The 22,211-nt window shown below is 28.7% G+C and overlaps 1 protein-coding gene across 1 annotated transcript in view; it reads right to left on the reverse strand.

Moving 5' to 3' along the window:
- Window positions 1-22,211, reverse strand: part of LOC136087480 (uncharacterized) — a 203,070-nt gene that overhangs the window by 62,901 nt on the left and 117,958 nt on the right. Inside the window, exons 4-6 of the mRNA XM_065810319.1 lie at window positions 16,466-16,610; window positions 12,364-12,406; window positions 12,091-12,253 (exon numbers count right to left, since the gene is read on the reverse strand). Coding sequence (XP_065666391.1) covers window positions 12,091-12,253; window positions 12,364-12,406; window positions 16,466-16,610 — 351 coding nt within the window. The remainder of the gene's footprint in view (window positions 1-12,090; window positions 12,254-12,363; window positions 12,407-16,465; window positions 16,611-22,211) is intronic.

Here is a 22,211-nt window from a genome sequence, read left to right on the forward strand (position 1 = left end):
TAAATGCTTTATTTAAAAAAAATATAATAGTAGTTTGTTTTTTTATTTATAAATAAGTTATTGACGTTTTTATTTTGTCCGATAACTTCCGCATCACCCGTTAAGTAAGCATTTCTTTAATTTAAAAAAATAATTTTGTTAGATCAACGTATTTAAACTAAATAACAAACTGCAGTACGTAAAGATAAAAAACGTATTTGGAAAAAAGCAATTTTCCACTAGTCACAGTTCCCCGATGCCATAACGAGTTTTTAAACACTTCTAGTTGGCTTGCACAAGCTCAGCTTACACAATATTTGTTAATTCAAGAGTTGGAAAATATGATTTTGGATAGCTTTATACTAGTATATAAACTATTATAATATTTTGGTTTTATTATATAATATTTAATATATCTTATTATATATATTATTTCTTAAATTTGATTATATTTATATACTATTATTGTAATGGTTCACATCACGGATAAGCTTATAACATAAACCATTACAATAAAAGTATATAATTATAATCAAATTTAAGAAATAACAAAATAATACGTTAAATATTATTATAATATGTAATATTTATATAAGTATTAATATAATATAAATTATTATTATTATTGTAATACATTGTATGTTATTTATATATTATAAAAATATTAATATTATAATACGTTAATTATTATTATTTATTATTATAAATATTATAATATTGTATAGAAAATTTCTAATAAAATTATTTAGATTTATGTAATAAAATTTTGGTTATATACTTATAATATTCATATAAATGTACAAAATTTACAATAATATATAAAAAAAACTATTTTTTTAAACCAAAATAGTTTCATATAGTTTCATATATTTAATAATACTTTTAAATAATAATATATAAGCAATATATAAGTAATACTTTTATATATAATATACAAGTATTGTAAGATTTTATTGTGATTTTCGTAATTTTTTTTAAATAATAATATTTCTTGTATAGCTTTTATGAAAATAGGAATTCTTCTTGTTATTTTCATTATTAATATTACTATTTGTAATGGTTTATGTTATTTTATTTGTAGCCATGTACTCCTGCTTCAGTTTAAGAAATATTTAATCAAAATACACCTCGACAAAATCTTTATTATTGCAACATTTCTCTTCTACAGGTAATGTTATTGGCATTAGGTGTGTCAAACCTGACGAAATCAAGCTCTTTATTAGTACAGAGACCTTCAAACAATACCTTTTAAAACATTCAGTAAGTCTTTATTACATATTTGTAAGGAGATACTACATTCATAATGTTTTAATTTACAGAGAAGCTGACCCGAGATATCTAAATTTCTCAGGCGTGGAGTTAGCTCAAAATTTCTAACTGTAACTTTTATTAAAAACTATTTTAACTAATTTTGTTTATCTATTTAAAAAGTTGTTGAATATTACATCAATATTGTAAATTTATTCTTAAAGCCACAACAGAAAAAAGCAGCCATTTCCAGCATCAGTGTATCAGCTTTGTGTCATGTTGAAGATAGTTAATAAATAGACACTTAATAGTGCACAAAAGACAAACACATATTTGGTTATATATTCTTTATGTTGAACTAAACCCTAGTTTTATATATATATATATATATATATATATATATATATATATATATATATATATATATATATATATATATATATATATATTAAATAAAGTATTTTTTTAAATTTTAAATATGTAACATTTTTTTTCAAAAAGTCATAAATATAAAACTTTTATAAATTTGACAAAACGCTTTTTTATGATTCTAACATTAGAATTTTATATGCAAAATGTATTTAGATATATATAATCATCAAATTTGATTATATATAATGAAATAAATATTCTAAAAGCTTAACGAAGTTACATTATTACAATTAGCATTAGAAACATTATCTAATGTTAATAATTTTATTTCATAAAACTATTTTGTTGCGAACATACTAAAAAAAACAGTTACAAAAAAGTCCAATCTTTTGGAAGAAAATTTGCTTTCTTTAGCAAAAAAAAACGTGAGAAAATAGAACCTTTCTATTTTTAACGGACTTGTCAGCAAACTTTGCGTAGTATTCCGTAAAAATAATTTAACGGGCTGACTTGGTTATATTTAAATAGTATCTAGTAAATTTAAAATCCATAAAAAAGAAATTACATCATCTAAACTGGTTAACTATCACAATATTTAAATTTAAAGCTTATTGAATAGGATTTGATTTGATATGCTGTAAATATGCCTCTTATATAACAACCATTATGGACAAACCTATTGTACCAGAGTTTCTTAGAACATATATTTTGTATTCCCATAAAAATAAAACTTACAAATGCAGAGATCAGTTATTTTAGGAATATCTACTTAACATAATTTAGCTTGTTTTACTGGTGCATCTATATCTTTGTTTAAAATGTCAAGTACACAGGTCAACAACAAAAAAATTTTTTCTGGTGCCGAGCAAACAATTTGTTTTTTGTATAGCATTTCTCATTTTGATTTCAAATATGCAACTCTTTTTTTACCATCACGTCAAGTTGTAAAGTTATTTAAGTTCAAATTTTAAGCAGCAGCCCCTTTATCAATTGACACTAATTATATTGGTCACGATATTGTCATTATATTAATTTTTTTATTATTATATTTTATATCATCATAAGATTGACCCTCGCCCTTAAGCCATATCTGCGAAAAAGCTACTCATCACTCTAATAGTAATGTCGAATTTTTTTTACTAAAATAATTTTTTTTTCAACAGCTTTCTCCAAAATTTTCTAGAAAAATGGATTAATCTTGATGCCATCTGAGGAATAAAGGCACCTTATTCCAATAACAATAAAGGACTTTTTTGAAAAGCAAAACATCTGAGGACTATTCCACAATAGGATAAGTGTGGAGCAAGAGCAAAAAACATGAGTCACCACTGATATGATTAATGAAATGATTACCAACAAATCGGACCACAATCTCACCGAAGCCGAGAGCCACATATTAAGCAGAGGGTTGGAATTTATCCAAAACAGTCAATACATTCTGGAAAGAATATCCACGGATGCTATCTTAAATTTGAAAAGCAATAGGCTACTTTGAAATTATTTTAATGACAATGAACCATAATGGGTACATGCATGGTACCACCATACGCTATCATATTCATGGGTACACTAGAAGAAGCTATTACTAGACAATTCAAGAATCACCCTCTACAAAAGATTCATCAATGACATTTTCTTCATATTCACAGGCTCTATATAAGACCTCCATCACATTAAAACATTTATGAACAACCTACATACCAGGCCTTGCTGTGAGATTTTGTTGTGTAATGAAAAAACGTAACACAATTAAAAATAACTTTACTCAATATCCGTATTTACATTGTTAAAAGTTAAGTTACACCAGATGCGTATTTTAAAGTACTGCATTGTAATTAAATTTAATCTGAAAACACATTAAAAATCATTTAAAGTCTTTATCTTTGTAAAATATTTATAAAACATTTTTAAATTAAACAATAATTTTATAAAAAAAACTATTAATGAAATTTAAATATGCTATTTGAAAAAAACAAATTTCCTTGTTTTAAAAAACTTTTTTATCTAAACTTAAACTATTTATTAGTTAAAACATTCATAACACAACATTATCGCCTTGTTTCTTTTTAAATAAGAGGGTAGTTGTTCAAGGGGAATTTCTTAATGGTCAAAAAAAAATTAAAAACTGTCAACATTATTTTTTTAAATATTTTGGCTTTAGAAAAATCTTCGCCTGCTACTCATAAACTAGGTAATCTTTTCTAATCAACATTCATTCTAACATCAATCTAAAAACTTAATGATAATGAAAAAACTTATGTTAAAAAGCATTTTCTAAACTAAAAAATGCTCTTTTCATAATTTAGTTACACATAGTTACTAAAAAACTCTCTAATTTAACTTTGCTGACATGCTTGATTATCGTTTATCCTGCAATGCATTTATAGAATCAAGCACTTTTGTACATAGGAATTGCATCTCGAAATTTGAGAATTCCAGAATTTGTTTTTATGATATAGTTTCGAATTCCGAAAGTTTTCCAGCGAATTCCGAAAATAAAATTTATTTTTTCATGCTCCCTCCAACTTTTAAACTGTGTTTTTGTTTCTGTACAAATAAATATTCTACATCCTAATTCTATAAGAAGAAATAAAAAAAACATTTATAAATTACAGTTATCCTGCATAATACAAGTAGACACAAAGAAAAAATTCCTGAATTGCAGTTAACGGTTTTATGTCTTCATTTCATATCCGCGTGTAATAATTTGTTGAGATTTGCTTATTGCGTTAATACGTGATTGCAGTTAACGGTTCCATGTCTTCATTTCATATCCACATGTAATAATTTTAATATTTGGTATAACCTCGTGTTCTTACACTTTACAATTTTCAACAGTGTTGAGATTTGCTTATTGGAGTGCGGTGTGTATTGAATTATTTGGATCAATATTTTTTAAATAGGTAAGCAAATAATAGCAGGAATAATAGCAGTTTTAATTTGACAACATTATTTGATAACTATTTAATTTTAATTTTGTTTTGTTTAACAAGTTTAACTATTATCAACAGTACATCCTAATATGTCTTCCGAATAACTTTCCTTTATTAAAAGGAAAGTTGTTCGGAATACACAAAGCAATCTAAAAATCAAAATTCTGATTGGATTCATTTTTTTAGAGGATTAAAAAAACTAACAGCAAAATGTAAATTATGTTATGAAATAGTAAAAACCGCTGGTTCAACGACAACACCGCAGCACACGCATTTACGATCAATGCACAATATTAATGTATTAAGACGGGATGTCGTGCAAGATGAAGGTCCAGAAAGCAGCACATCAAAAATGATGCTTACGAACTAATTATTCAATAAAAAAAAAGATGAAAACTTTCTGTAATCGTATCACGAACGTGTGCCTTAGATAATATACCATTCAAAGCTTTCTGTACATCTATCGGTTTGAAAAATTTGTTTTTGGCTAGAGGCGCTCGAGATTATGTATTACCAAAATTACCTAACTCGATTCGTAAAATGGTTTTAAAATACGCGCAAAAAATGCGGGCTAAAAGGATTCAGGATTTTGAAAATTTAAAAGAAGATGGAACAAGATTTTGCTTAACTCTAGATGAATGGACATCTTCAAGAAACCGATATTATTTAAATATGAATATCCATGGCAAGAAACAGTTTTGGAATTTAGGTTTAGTACCTTTTCCTGCAGAGAAATCCATTACAGCTCTGAAAACCACATTGGAAGACAACAATCTAAATATCGATAAAGATATTACGTCTATAACAACTGATGGGGCAGCTGTGATGCAAAAAATTGGACGGCTTTCGCCATGTAATCAGCAGTTGTGCCTCACACATGCGATACATTTAGCTGTAATTGATGTTATGTATATTCGAATACAACTGAATTAGTGGCTCACACATATACAGAAAATGTTAGTGTAGAAGATCAAGTAAATGACTGCGATGATCCGTTTGAGGAATGCATTGAAGATGAAAATATTGGCTTGATTGAACAAACTTATAATGGAGCTGAGCTTGTTGAGACTGAAGAATTTGGATATAGTTTTTTCATTAAAAAAGTTCATTCGATTGTAAAGAAATATCGTTTTTCGAGAACATCAAATGATATTCTTCAAGTATACGTGAAACAAGAATTGGGAAAACAGTTGAAACTTATTATGGACACTAGAACTAGATGGAATAGCTTAGTCGAAATGCTTGAAAGATTTAACAAGCTAGAAAGCTATGTTAGAAAAGCATTGGTTGACATTGCAACTGATATTGTTATTCTAGATGCTGAAACTTTGTCAATTAAAAGCATTATCTCTGCACATCTCCCAGTGAAGCTTACTGTTGAAGCCCTTTGTCGATGCAAATCTGCTTCTGCTGATTCGGCATTTTTTTTATGCTTGAGAATTTCGGATATGTTGAACTTTCACTAAAATTAAAGAAGAAATTAATAGACTGATTAAGCCAAAGACGAACTAATGTGTCTGGAACTCTTCAGTATTTACACAACGGCGGAAAATGTGAGATTCATGTATCTTTCACTAGACCATTGAAAAAAGCAATAACCAAAGTTATTGAAAACTTTGCACAAAGATTGATATTTAACACTAACATGGAAACTTCCTCAGATGAGCAGTCAGAAGCTGACGATGTGATAGAAGTGATGTTGGAAGAACAAACTAACCTCTTAAGATTAATGTAAAAGTTGGAGAACAAAATTCAATTGAATATATCGTCCAGCATAACGTCCAACTCAACTCAAAAAATAATAAATAGAAGCTTAATTTCAAAAATTAAATCTGAAATAAAATTTTTTGAAGAGAATGGCATTCAAGGCAAAATATTAGAGTTTGTTTACTCACATTAGATTTTGATTCCGCCATTGAGCGTGGAGTCTGAACATGTCTTCTCAATTACTGGTAACTTTTGTACAAAAGTTCGAACGAGACTCGGAGACGCAGCTTTTATTGATCTCTGCTAGCTCAAGGCATACTTTAGGCAAATAAAACAATTTTATAGTTTTTATTATTAAATGATATACCATATTAGAATGTTTCTGTACTAATTGAATTTGGAATAATTTAATATTTCATTTTTATTTTTAAAGATATTTTAAAGTATTTTTTATGCAATAAATAACAATGAATTATCTCAAATAAGTTATTTTTATTATTATATAGACGTAAAGAAAATTCTAATTCCAAAATACAATTTTTTTATTTTCGTCAAAATTTGCATTCCCTATTTGTACGTTACCACTTTTGTAACCAGATGAAAAAGATTTATTGATTTGAAACTATATATAATGAATAATTAATTAATAAAAAAAATAAAACATTGAATTAATAAAAAAAAACTTTAAATAAACAAACAGTTAAATGTAAAACAAACATAAAAAAGTAACTAAAATTAAATTTGATTAAATGAATTTCTTTAGTATGTATCGAAATATTAAAAGTAAAAAATAATCGCGCATAAAAGTAACATGGCTTAATAACACTTCTAAACAAGCCTAGCATCCCACTATTAAAATAACATTTAACCACTCAATTATTCAATACCACAATTTCCTTTTTATACCTTCATGTCCTGCTGCCTTAGAGGATACGCTTTTTTAGGCAAAGGCTAGGAGAAGCTAACTCCAACATAAGACATCCCTTGCCTTGGGGCTCTTGATTGAGAAAAGGCTAGAGATGGTGTCTCGATAAAAATACTCTTCTTAAGCAGATGATAAATACATTTGGCTACTGTCTTGTCGATGGACTCCTAGGAAAAGACTTAAGGGGTAAACAGATTCTCTCAGTTGACTAGCCTCGCACCCCTTCTTCATCTATTAGGTTGGCGCAGATAAACTTCTAATACATTGTTAGGATGTTGAATGCTGGATCTTCTTGACTCAATGTTTTTGCTTATGTTACTGTTTTAATGTCGAGGCAACTCATTTTATTATTACCTAATGAAGGTACTGCTCAAAATCTCAGTTATATGGTTCTGAGGCAACCTGGTAGTAAAGTTTCCCGAACTCTGTAGTAGCTCTCAGAGAGGCTGATTCCATCAACAGCTAAAAAATATCAGAGTATTAACAGTGCCATGTTGCACATAGATGGTATCTCTGTTTAAATTTTTAGTGTGCATTGTCAAGGTAACATTTGGAACCCTTTGTTACAGCTAAGGGTTTATTATTGGTAGTGAGGCAATTGCTTTGGCTATTAAACAAAGTACTGAGTACTGTCTATACTTTGAGTCTAGTTTTTTAATAAATTTTAAAATGAATAAAGTACCAAAAACTACAAAACACAAAAAACTATCATCATTTACAAGTTCTTTAAACCTATCATTCACTAATATTCGTGGTCTTTGAAGTAACTTCTACTGTTGAGTCTTATCTCTTGCAAAATTCACCAGACCAAATTGCTCTTTGTGAGACTAATTTGAGTTCAGCTGTCTTATTTTGAGATCTTAGTGTTGATGGTCATCTTTCTTTAATTCATAAAGACTACTACAGCTAAATGTGTGGCCTGGGCATTTACATTCGTAAGAATTCACCCATTTGTCAGTAAACATGGTTTAAATCCACAGGCTAATTTTTAACGTGCTTTCGTTTAGCGCCACTTCACTCTATCGTCTTTCTCTTTGTTCTATATTGCTCTCCTTCATCTCAAGACTGTACTGTTATTTATGATCAAATTAACCAAGCCCTCTCTCTTTATCCATCAGCCAAAACCATTGCTGTTGGTGACTTTAATGCTCATCACGCTGAATGACTTGGCTCTAGTGTCCGTGGCTCTGCAGGCGTTAAAGCCATCAACTTTTGCTTTTCTTAATCTCAAACTCAAATAGTCAACTTTCCAACTCGCTTTACAGACAACCCAGATCATTTACCTTCTCTACTCAACTTATATCTTGTTTCTAACACTAGTCAGTTCTAAGTCTCTCCACATTTACCCTTAGGTGCTTCTGATCACGGTTTGATCTCTCTAAAACTATTTCCTGATTCTTCTTCATCGTCTGAATCCCCCTATAATCACACCTCTTACAACTACCTTTAAGCTGACTGGGACTTTTTCCGTGATTTTCTTTGTGATGGCTCAGGGGAGTAATCTTTCCCCTTCATGCTGATAAATGTGCTTCTTGCAAATCTTCTCGGATTCAGACTAGCATGGAATCTTTTATTCCTTCTCGACGATTCCAACTAAAGTCTCACTCTTTTCCTTGGCTTTCTTCACATTGTGCTGCTGCAATTTTCAATCAGAACCATTACTTCTATATCTATCAGCTAAACAATTTTCCAGAATACAGATGTCTGTTTACTATAGCTTAAAAAATCATTTTAGAAAACTTTTGTCTAACAACAAAGACCGCAATTCTCAAGTCATGATATCTTGTATTTCATCAAAAAATTAGGCTCTTGTGACTTCAGGAGAATTTTTAATAGTATCAATAATCAGGGCAAATCTGTTATTAAACCTCTCTTATATAATTCAGACTTTGTCACCTCACCTAAAGACAAAGCTGAATTGTTTGCTAAGAACTTTTCACCAATATCATCTCTTGATTCCACTAGTTGCGTTCTTCATGATATTGCCGAAAAACAGGTTGGTCCATTGTTGACATTCGTATCACTCCAGCTTTTGTATCTAAAGTGATTTCCTACTTCGACTCTTCTACAGCTTTTGGTCAAGACAACGTAGCTGTAATAATCTTGCAGAAGTGTTCTCTGGAGCTGTCAAATAACCTTTCAAATACTGTTTAACAAGTGCTTATCAGAGTATTGTTTTCCAGCATGCTGGAAAGCAGCATCTGTTATCCCTATTTTCAAAAATTCTGGAGAGCGATCTGACTCATCTAACTACCATCCCATTAGTCTTCTTCCTACCATATGCTAAGATTTTGAATCTTTAATTAACAAACCCCTAATCTCAAACCTTGAATCTAATAACTTACTTCTGATAATCAGTATGGAGGTGAGTTGCTAACAGTAATAACCGATAGGTTTTATTGTGCATTAGATTGAGGTAGAGAGTTAAGGCTATCGCTCTTGACGCTTTTAACGATTTTGATAAAGTTAAGTATGCTGGTCTTTTCCATAAGCTTTCTTCTTACGGTGTATCAGGTAACATCTTTAAAATTATTGAATCCTTCCCTTCCAATAGTAGTGTAAAAGTTCACCTCGATGGTAAGTACTCTTCTTCATATCCTACAACTTAAGGCGTTTCTCATTTTTCTACCTTTGGCCCTATAGTCTTTTTAATTTACATTAATGATATTCCAGATATTCTCTAACTAAGGTGGCATTGTGTGCTGATATTACTACCATTTATTCTTGTCTTGATAAAAAGCCAACACTCACTGATTGCTTAAAGGAACATTTGAGCACGAAAAGAATCTCACTTCTGCTACAGCATGGGGCTTACAGTGGCTGGTAAACTTTAATTCAGATAAAGCCTAATTTTTTCAGCCAATCATTATCGCAATAACTTGGATCTTCCTATATTTATGAACAGTAATGTACTCGATCAGTCATCTACTCTTCATCTTTTAGTATTAACTCTTACTTCCAATCTTTCTTTGAAACCATATATCAAATCCATTGCAAAATTAGCATCTGCTAAGGTTGCATCTCTCTATCGTGCTAAACACTTTCTTACTCCAGATGCTATTCTTTATCTCTATAAATTTCAAACCCATCCTTGTATGGAATACTGTTGCCATGTCTGGGGCGGATCTTCTAATGATGCCCTTTCTCTTTTATACAAGGTGCAAAAACGGATTGTAAATATAGTTGGACCTGCTTTTGTAGCAAACCTCCCACCAATATTACATTGTTGTAATGTTGCTTCTCTTTCTCTTTTCCATAAATATTATAATGGGCACTGCTCTAAAGAGCTAGCATCTCTTGTGCCATCAACTAAAATTCATTCCCATGTTACTCATTAAATTAAGTCTCATCCTTTTTTTTGTGGCTATTCCTAAGTACTCAAAAAACTCTTATTTGTCTAGTTTTTTTCCTCAAACATCTGTACTTTGGAGTTCGCTTCTTTCACCTTGCTTTCCTGATTCATTTTATTTGCAATCTTTTAAATCGTCTGTCGATTGTTATCTTGCTCGATAAAGTTCATCTTTTTTCTTCTAGTAACATCCAACTCTAATGGTGGTTGGTTGCACCCTTGTTGAAAGCGAAGAATTTGAAAAAATTTTATTGCTATACCACAGTAACAATGAGCATCTCTTTACACAGAGTTAAGTTCAATAAAACATCTCTTTTTTTTAAATTTCTTTTTGATATTTATTGTTTAACAAATGGTGATAAATTTAGAGTTCAATTCATTTTATTATTTAACCTTTTATTAATGTTTAACTTATCGCACCATAACTATCAGCCACGGTATAAATGAGATAAATTTGAAATAAATTTGGGAAAAGAAATGATGTTTTCCAAAATTTAAACTCTTTGCATGTTCATTCAAACATTTGCCAAGGTTTGGTCAAACCAAACGATTGGGTTTGCCTAACTTCGGTGGAACCTTAATAGTCATCTATATCTATATCTATATCTATCTATCTATCGATATATATATATATATATATATATATATATATATATATATATACATATTTATATATATATATATATATTAAACATTCTATTAAAACAAAATGTTGTATTAACAAAATGCTAAAACAACATTCAATTTTATAACTAGTCATGATAACAAAACTTTTATGAGTTTTTTTATAAAAGCAGTTTCAGAAGCAAAAGAAAATAATATTGATAATTTGCATCAATAAGTGCCTTTTTCTATTATTATTTGCTTTTAATAATCGACACTCTTGACCAGTAATGGTTACTAACCATTTATCAAACACTACCGTCAGATATTTTCATTATATTTATAGAATCATTTGAGTAGTAATATGCATTTTAATGTCTTGTAACTGACAAATGTAAGAAACCTTAAACAACACTTGTCTAGATAACACGCTGAACTTCTCATAATAATAGAAAAAAAAGATGAGAAAAAGCTGCAAGAATGCCATCAAAAGTAGCACTTTTTAGCAATCCATATTGAAATGTTTTGTGTGCCGCAAATGTACCACAGCTTATAAAATATATGAAATAACTTGCGCATATTTTGAAAAATTAATCCATTATAAACAATTGAGGGCTTTGTTGACAATTTACAGGTGTTGTCACTAAGTCGTTGCTCATATCTTTAGTCAGTATTAAGCAACTGTTTTCCACACATGATCCCAGACCATTATAGTTGTTATTTATTTAAAAAAATTTAGAGTATGGAAGTGGAGCCCATTATGTTTGACCTCGGAGTACTGAAAAATCAATAAAACTCTGCATCAATGCCTAATACTGCATTTAAATTTCTGTAAAACAATAGCTTGTTAGTTATAATTGCATTAATATTCTTTAAAGAATAAATATATCTATTTTGCTATATTTTTAAAAAGAATCTCGTACTTATTTTTTTATTTAAAAAGGGATTTTAAATTACTCATAAATAAAATTTACTATCTGCATTTCCAGACTCAAGTTCTTTAGTAGCGTTTTTATTACCCCCATGAGACTGCACAAATTCATAAATAAACTTAGATATTTCTTCATCTTTAAGCTGCCTCTCAGTTACACCAATTGTATCAAATAACTTTCTCCATTCTGGACCAACATTAAAAATCTAAATTAATGACATATTTTGAACAAATGCAATTTTAATAATGAAATAAACAGATCATAAAAACATCTAATCATTATCAAAAATGTTACAAAAAAAAAATTAAAGCATACATCAAAGCCTCCTTTAGGGTCCCAACCAACATGTCCAACATGTCTAAAAGTAAATGTTGCTTAAACTTTTAAAATTCAAAACATCTTTTTGGTTTATCATATACTTTTATTTAAAGCTATTAAAATCAAACCCTGCAAAATATACCCTTGGCAACGTGCCTATCTCCACGAGACCAACCTCAACTAAAACAAACCTCAACTAAATAAAAAACTTAATCTTCTAAAATATGTTAAACTTCTTTAAAGATATGTTTCTTCAAAATTTTAACACTCGGCTTACAACAAAAAGTTTCGAAACAAAAAGGGTTCAAATCGACTCTACACCCCTTTCAGTGGTGTATAATGGATATGAACGTCAATATAATATTTGCTTTTGTAAAAAGTGTCATTTATAATGCTAAATTAAGTGTCACTTATTTTTTTTTTTTTAACAATTAAGTTTATTTACTTTGCTGCTGTATATATTAATTTGTATATATTAATTTGTATATATTAATTTGCATATATTAATTTGCATATATTAATAGCAGTTTTTCAACTTTTTAATATCATAGTTATATAATATCACTATTATAGGGACTAACCATTGGTTTTATCATTAAGCATAAAAAAAAATAAAAACACAACGTAATATATTTAAACGCATCTAGTATGCACAATAGGGTTATGACTTTTTGACTTTTACAAAAAAAAAATATTTCCTGTGTCATAATTCGATGGACTTTAGATAGAAAACATTGAAAACATGTTTAATTTCTCTAGTTTCTCAAAAAAAGTCACCCCGCAATTAAAATTACGAATCGTCATTTATTTAATCTTGTTACTGCTACTACTAATGTGTGCGGCTTTGCTGAAAATCATTTAAAACTTGTATATATAAGAAGTGTTTAAAACTTTAAAACATTTTGGAAAATTCCAGATTATTTCAGAACATTCTGGAACAATTTAGAACATTGTGGAACAATTAAGTATATTCTAGAAGAATTTAGAATATTCTAGAACAATTTAGAACGTTCTAGAATAAATTAGAACATTCTGGAACAATTAAGAATATTCTAGAACAGTTTAGACTGTGTACATGTAACTGCTTATTTAGTTTTATAATTATTACAGAAGCAACACGACTTACAAGTCTAGCGATATTTGCATTCAGAAGAACAAAGATGTCTGGACCAATAATCTGGTAAAATTTGAACTCTCATAAAAGAAGAATGGTTTCTTTGGAAAAATATTCACTGAAAGAATACCTCTCCAATGCAATTGTGCAATCGTCAGAATGGCTCCAAAAGTAAATTATCGAGCGCTACCATTTCCTAGGACCAAAAATCAAAGAAAGAAAGGAGCGAATAGTGCAAATTTCCAAAGAAGTCACTAAATTTTGGAAGAATAAACTGAATTTTCCGCATGTATCTGATCAAGTTATACGAGCAAAGCTTGTTAAAATACTGAAATGTTATGATGAATGTGTCAAGCAAGGGAGCTATGAACCCCTTGATGAAAATTTTGATATTACTAAAGTGGATGGAACATGATTATCTTCCAAGGACAAGCGATTGTACCATCTCCAAGTGGAAAGCAAAGGAACAGTGGGATGTTCTACAGGTTAAGCAGCCGGTAAAGAAACAACCCATCCCTTCAAAGGACAAAAACTTTCTAATAGGTCATTCAACTCATCATCTTACTACCCTGGTTTTAGTGATTCTGACTGAGGCTGATGACAGTGAATATAAAATGATGAAGAAGATAAGACTATTCCTACACCAAGCAAAACACATCACAAAAAGCAAAATTGCAGTCAACTTGGTGACCTACACAAGAGTATCAACAAACAAAGCTGCTAACATATGCAAGCAATTGGTCTGTGAAGGCATTGAAATCCCAACTCAATGTAAATTAGCTATTTACAAGTCAACAATCAAAGAGGCAATCAAGCTCAAAAAAGAAATGATTGAAAAGTTGCATATGGAAAGTTGGTCCTTTCACTTTAGTGGCAAGCACATCAACGGAATTGATAATCAAGTGGTCGACCATAAAAATGAAAGAAGATAAATCATATTGGATGTCCAGGGCTTTCTAGATGGAAGGTAAGATGGTAGATGGTAAATAAGAAGGGGAAAAACTATTGCTCAAGGAATTTCTAAAGTTCTCAATGAATTTCATCTATGGAACTCAACACAGATGATTTTTGCAGATACGACCAGCATTAACAATAGAAAAAAGAGTGGTTTTGTTGTAATATTGCAACAAATGTTCACATAGAAACGCATCAACAAACCTCAGTTTATCAGTAATCAACACCATGTATTAGATAGAATCCTCCGTTTGGTGATGGATGTAGAACTTGGAAGAAAAAAGCAATCGCCGAATATGGTATATCTATTTTTATCCCAACTACTGGAGTGCGAACAACCGAAAACACAGTTTGATAACGAAATAGAAGTAATTCTCGAAACATTATGCTGGAGAGGTGATATGAAATTTTTATTTCAGCTCACTCATGTGTTCCGATTTTTTGATGAAAAAAGGAACATTCTCCATTGATCAGGTTTCAGAAATTACCTAACATCAGCAATGGTGGAAGAGGTGGAATTCCAAGCAATATTAGCAATCCTGATCTTCATTTTAATTCCTACAACAAGGACCGTTCTGCATAAAGTAAGTCGATTTAGGATGTCGATTTATATCGTATGGCTGGGCAGACCATTGGTTTACAGACTAATTGTAAAATGAAAACGGCTGATAACTTTGTTGAAGTACTGAATCCATACAAAAGGTTTTAAGCTCTTTGAAAAATCACTGGAAGCGAGAGCCATCCATACTACAGATCCCCAGAAGTAATCAATGTGCAAAGTAATGAAGGAAATATATTTGTTATGCAAAAATAAAGAAAAATTGCACCTTCTATTCCTTCTATGCAACAAGCAAGAGCAAGAGTCAACGGTCTGAGACATTGTTGGGTTGAAAATTTATTGTATTACATGACTATGGCATTCTAAATACGTTTGAGTACATAGTAGTACTTATGTCAAAATCGATTTTTTAATGGCAGGATAAACTTTTTTCAATAGATATGCAAATAATAGTTCATTTTGTGCTTTTTAGGTAAAAGTTCATTAAACTACAGTACAGAAGCATAGGGTTGAAAAAAATCATAACCCTAGTGTACAAAATAATCAACTTTGGTTTATAAACATTGCATAACTGTTGACTAGTGATAATAAAACCATATAAAAAAAACACCAATTTATAATTTATAAATTGTAATTAATAAAAGTAATGTAAAAATAAAAGCTTGAATTATTTAACTAAACCATAATGATTTTAAATGACATTTTTTAGCAGCTATATTAATCTCAAATTGCAATAAAATTAATTGCAACTAAAATTTAACTGGAATAATTTTTATAACTGTTGCATCAAAATTATAATGAAAATCATAATAAATAAAATTTAAAAATTACTGATAATAACTTTAATTAATTTACCAGTTAAAGTGAAACTAAAATAAAAATAAGTTATTTTACACTGTATGCACTTTGAAGTTATTTTACATTGAATGCACCAGAAAATTAACAAAGCCTTAATATAAAGTCTATTTGTACACTTGCTTATTGACTTTTACAGCAATGACAAAAATAAGAGCAATATTTTACAGCATATTAGATGCGTTTTAGGAATAAGAATAACATTGTAATGCATCTACAGCGCGTTTTCAAAAGAAAAATGTGTTAAGTGCTAATAAAAGTTGATAGGATATCTGATTTCAACAACTGCCTAAATAGATTTCAGTAGTTGAAGTGAAAAAAAATTAAAAATCCTAATAAAACTTAATAAAAATAATTAACAAAAAAAAATTTAATAAAACTAAAAAAAAAATTAAAAATCTTAATAAAACTAAAATCTTAATAAAATCTCAATAAAAGTTTGATCTCAATAAATCATATTGAGACTCAAACCTTAATATGTTTTTAAATAAAAACATATTAAGGTTTACCAAGGTATTTCTGGGGTATCTTTTGTAGTTTACAGTGGAGTTTACCTTATGCATCATGATTATGTATGATTAAATGCTAAAGAATACCATTTTTAGAAATATAATTACCTAAAGTCAGATGGAGTACCAATATCTCCTTTTGATAGTTGTACTTTTTTGTTACCAGGCTTCTCTTTCTTTTTCAAATCATTTGAGGATGGCGAAAGACTTATTGATGGCGCTACTGATGTAGTAGCTACACTCTGTGTGTTATCTGAGAAAAGAATTTAGTTATACTCAAACCATAACACCATCATAAACAATAAGCATTGTTTCCTGAAATGGCACTTAAATTATAAATTCCTTAACTCTACAAAAATAAAAAAATAAAGAAATTTAAAGCAAACATAAAATATGTAAAAACTTTGTATATATAAATACACACACACATATCAAGCCTTCTCAGGAGAGTCGTGCGGTTGCACTTTTAAATGACTACCCATACAATATATTTTTTTTACAACGTGACCATTTTTATTTGCATTTTTGATAATTTGCAAATTAAAATAATGCTCTGAAAAAACTAAACTAATTTAAAGAGAAAATTAAAAATAAACCAACCATAAACTGAAAAAAGAAACAAACTTAACCAGTGATAAAATAAAGGATAAACCAGAGAAAATAAAAGCATAAAACATATTTTTTAATTTATGAGCATCTCTCTAGATCAAACCTAATAATTACTTTAATTTATAAGTGTCTCAGTAGTTAAAAGTTAATAATTTTTACGTTAAAAAATTTTTTAACGGTAAGTTTTTATATTTTTTTCTTCATGTTTTTATTTTCATAGTAGATATTAAAAAAAATCAAAGTTTCAAAATTTTTCTAATTCTTCTTTTAATAGTTTTTTTTTACCAAATGATGAGCAATTTGGAAATGTAGAGAAAAGTTGTCGCAAAATAGAAGTAGTTCACATGTTCCGCCAATTTAATATTTAATTACCTATGTGGAATTCATGGAGACTTTTTGAATTAACCTATTTTGCATATCAGGAGTAAACAATTTTTTTTTTTTTTAGCAATACAGGCTGTCAAGCAACAACTTTATAATAAAATGAAAAAAAAATAACGATATTTTGATGTGGAAAATGGTAAAAAAGAAAAAATTTCATTAAAAAAATGAAAAGTTCAACAGCTATTTTTTAAGATAAAACAAATCAGAAGTCATCAAAAATGTCTAAAGTAATATAAAATAAATGAACAGATTATCAAAACACCAAATAAGATTCGAAAAAATTAAACAAGAAGTTCACAACAACTTTTTTTACAATACTACTTTGATTTTTTGAAACAATTAATTAAAATATCCATTTCACTTTTTCGTTTTAAAACAATATTTACTCAACTTTTTTTGTTCATTTGTATGTGCTGTAGCATTTTCAAGATTTTTTTTTATTTTTTACTATTCACCATTTCATAGGCAATTTTTATACCTATTATGTCTTCTTTATTGATGGCACTTTGCATAGACTTGGTCGCTTCATCTAGCATTCTCTGGGCAAGCTCCAGATCTACATTTTTCTCATCATTTTCAAGATTTTTTTCCCTTTGATCTTTTGAGGTATTAGTTGTTTTTTTTCAACTTTTTTAAGTATTTCTTTGTACTGATTTCTTTGTCAATAAGTTCTTGCTTATGAATATCAGTTATTCTTTTTTCTTCTTCTTCCTCAGCTTTTCTTTTTTTTTTATATATTCTGTGAGCATTTTGCACTGCTTGAACAACATCTTTAGAGAGAGCATCAACATTATATGCTCCATTGCAACTTTTTGCGTATTCCTTTGATATTCTCAGAGCCATTAATGTTTCATTATTTAGTTTTACTCGCTCTGCAGTCAATGTATTTTTATTTTCTGATGAACTACGCTCTGCACTAGCGTTTCTATTCTGAATAGTTAAACAGCTCTTAACAACTTTACTGAAATATAGATACTTAGTTTTTCCATATTCATGATCACTTTTATAAACTATAGTCCAGTAATAGTCAATTCTCTTTAATTTTTCAGAATCTAAATACCAGTCTTTTGAGATATTAGCTGCTTGATACAATTTCTATTCATCTTTCACAAACGATACCTAATCAAAAATAAAGATAAAGTTCTGATAAAAAAATTGTTATTAAACCTAAAAGAAAACTGAATTAACGAACAATAATACATCTTTTTGTTGGTTAATTCAGTCAATCATAACAATACATCTTATTATCATAAACAAATCTTAAGAAACTATAATATGTATAAAGAGAAGATGTAATAAATGCAAATAAAATTACTAAAGTACATTTAAAAAAACAATTCTACACTGCAATTAAATTTAAAAAATTCATCTCTCTTTCCTTTATAACATGTGGCATCAAAATTGCCAATCGCCCAATAGGTTCCAAATGGCTTTGTTAATATTAGGACCATCAGCTGAAATATTAAAAAGTTGATCCCATGGTATATCAAATCTTTCATTTTGTCGTAAATCTGCAAGCATTTTTTTGACATCTTCTGCTGTTGCTCTGCCAAAGAATAATGATTAAATATTTTGTAACAACTTGATTTTCTTCTTCTGACCAAAAACGACATAAGAGATTCATTTGTTTTTTTTTTTGCTGAGCTATAGTTGTTTCATTAAACATTAAAGTAAAAGCACCTTGACATTTTGATATACACAGGCATTTCTCTAAAAAAAGTCCAAGGCCATCTTGGAATATATATAATGATTTTTGTCTACTCATACTAAAACCTTGACTTACTGTACTATCTGGAAACATTCTTTAAAATAATACTCATGTATTATCACAATGTTTTAAAGCAAGATCATTTTCAGCTACTTTAAACAGCCACATAGTTTCTGCAGCTGAAATTTTATCATTTATAGAATACTCTAATTGTACTACTTTCTCTCCCCCAATAGAGTTTTTATTTGAACCCACGTGTAAATGATGAGCTGTTTTTGAAATTCTTATATCAGAAACTAATTTATGTATAGGTTTTGCAGAATGCTAATAAAGTGCTCAAAAAACCAACATAACTGTATTTCAAATCATTGAAACATAGTTTACAGACTGCATAATTAGAGGGTTTTTTCTTAGCTCATAGTTTAATTTTAACTTGGTTTTTATCAAGTTTTTTCAGCCAAACCTCATTCCATTTAACCATTATGGCTTAGACCTATATATTGATTATTATAGAACTCTCTACTGATTAATATACTAAAAAATAAATAGATACTTGTAACTGTACAAATACTGAAAATTTTATTCAAAATTTAGTTCTCGATTCAGTTAAATTTAGTAAAAGTAATAAAGACAATTTAAAACTTACAATATTTAAATACTAAAATAACTTATAAAAAAAAAGATTGTAAGAGAATATTTATTGTAAAATTTGAAATCATCAAAAATAATTCAAATTACAAAAAATAAACTTAAAATAAAATATACCTTTACTAAGTCCAAATACTTAAAAAAAATCTCAACTGAAAAAATTCAAAAAAATAAAAAAATTACAAAAACTCAGAAAAAAAAGAAAAAAAATAAATTACTAAAAAAGACCCAGAAAAAAATGAAAAAAATGACGTCTTGACAGCCTGGCGATACTAACTCATTCTACTGTTAGCTCCATATTGGAGGTTTAATATCAGAGTTTTCTTTCTAATGGGTAAGCTGCTTCTTTAACAGCTAAAAGTCTCTTATGGTCAGGGTGTAATACTGAAATATTTTTTTATAATAAAGGTGCTTTAAGAAATTTTTCTGCTTTTGAATACAGGTTTTGTAGCTAATTGCAGAGATTTTACCAGGCTTATAGAGTAAAATTAGGGAATTTATAAATTAAGCCGCCATTTCAGGAAAAAATGTTTACTGTTTATGATGGTGTTATGGTTTTTTTGATTTTGTAGATATTCATTTACTAAAATGTTTATTTTTAGTATGCTATACTAAATTTAAATTCATTGACAGGCTGTTAATTTTATTTATTATCTTTACTATCTTTAATAATAATCTTTTAAAATTCAAAATTTTAAACTATGTAAAATTTACTCCCTTCCCAAAATAAAGAGGATTTCACATGGTAAGCATATCTTCCCAACCCCCTACCCCCACCCTCAACCCCCACCTTCTTAACATGGTCATAACTTTCAAACACTAAAAGATTGTTGAATGAAATTAAAAATGTCAATGAATTTAAATTTAGTATAATATGGTAAAAATAAATATGTTATTACCTAATTGACCTCAAATTCGGTGAAAACATATTTTTTGAGGTACTTTTCTTCCCAGGATACAATCACTGTAACTTTTTTCAAAACACTCTCATTTGACATAAGCATGAACATACTAAGGTTTGGAGTTTGCGCAATGTCTGAAAGTGTTATTTCGGAAACATGGAAAAATCTATATTAAAACCTGTTTTAATATATAATTTTCATTCATTATTTTTGTTTGTCATAACTGCATATGTAATAAAGTCAGTTTTATCTAGAGAACAGAGTTCTTTTTTTTCAATAGCTTTTTTGTCAGCCCAATGGTGTTCAGCCAAAAATAGGTATTTGATGCTCTGTGAGCCGTGAATATTTTTCATGTAACTCATGGATTTGTTATGTTGCACCATTTAAGTTGTTTTAATTGCATCATTTAAACTGATTAAGTTCATTATAAATTATCTTAAAAAATGTTTATTAGTTTTTACATATTTTGAAATAAGGGGTACTACTAAACTATACCATTTAGGCTACTCTATCTATAATATATACTTTTTTAATGTTTATATATTTAATTTTTTTCTTTGTATTCTTAACAAATACAAATACAAAACATTTGTAAACAAATGCATTACATTTGAATATGTTTCTCTGTAGAGAGGCATTATTAAACTAGGTTCCTGTTTCGTATATATGTATATATATTTATAAATATATATGTATTTATATATGTTTCTATATATCAGATCTTTAAATATCTATTTATAAAAGAATTTTTACATTACACTGCACTATTTACATTAGGCTAAAACCATTTTTGTTTGGTGATATTCAAAACTCTAGGGTTTGAATTAAGGCAATAAAAATCCAATAGCGAAAGTTTTGTAAATGTTTTAACTACCCCCCATCCTCCTGTCTGCCGCTTTGAAGTTAGGGGATTACATTAGTACAAAATAGTATCTTTTGTATGTTAGATTGTAATTGCTATTTTTTTAACATAATATTTTTCATATTTAAATAATATCTCATAATATTCTTTGGTTGGGCCTAAAATAGCTTAAGTTACTATAATAATATATAGTTTTTGATAATTTACGGTATTTAATACTGCTATGATATTAATTTAAGTAATTATTTTTACTTGACATCAGGGCCTTCAAGAGCGCCAATGGTGCCTGTGTCATGGGTCAATGGGTCAAAAATGGAGAACAACGTCCCTATTCAAACCAAGAAATTACAAAATTTAAAGTTTTGCGAATGCAGCAGTTATCTATTTCTAAGATACTAATAATACTCTGGATTGAGAATGGGGTCATTAATGAAAACTGCCGTATGAATCAAAATATTAGTTTTAAAAACAATGAAAAAAAGTCAATCAACAAAATCTTCAAGAAAGGTTAGTAAAGCACCAAAAAATGAATTTTTCAAGCTTTTCCCAAATATCGATAACATTGTAATAGTTCACATTTTTAGCAAAATCTTCTTCAATCGAAACAATCAAAAGATGAGTAACGCAATCATGGCCTAAGGTGGAAAGGAGAAAGATTTTTAAAATCTTCAGTTTTCTTAACAATCATTCACCCTCAGCTACTGACACATTAGTAATGCTGAAAATCTGGAGCATAATGCA

The sequence above is a fragment of the Hydra vulgaris genome, chromosome 11 (assembly GCF_038396675.1).
Source record: "Hydra vulgaris chromosome 11, alternate assembly HydraT2T_AEP".
Classification (NCBI taxonomy): domain Eukaryota; kingdom Metazoa; phylum Cnidaria; class Hydrozoa; order Anthoathecata; family Hydridae; genus Hydra; species Hydra vulgaris.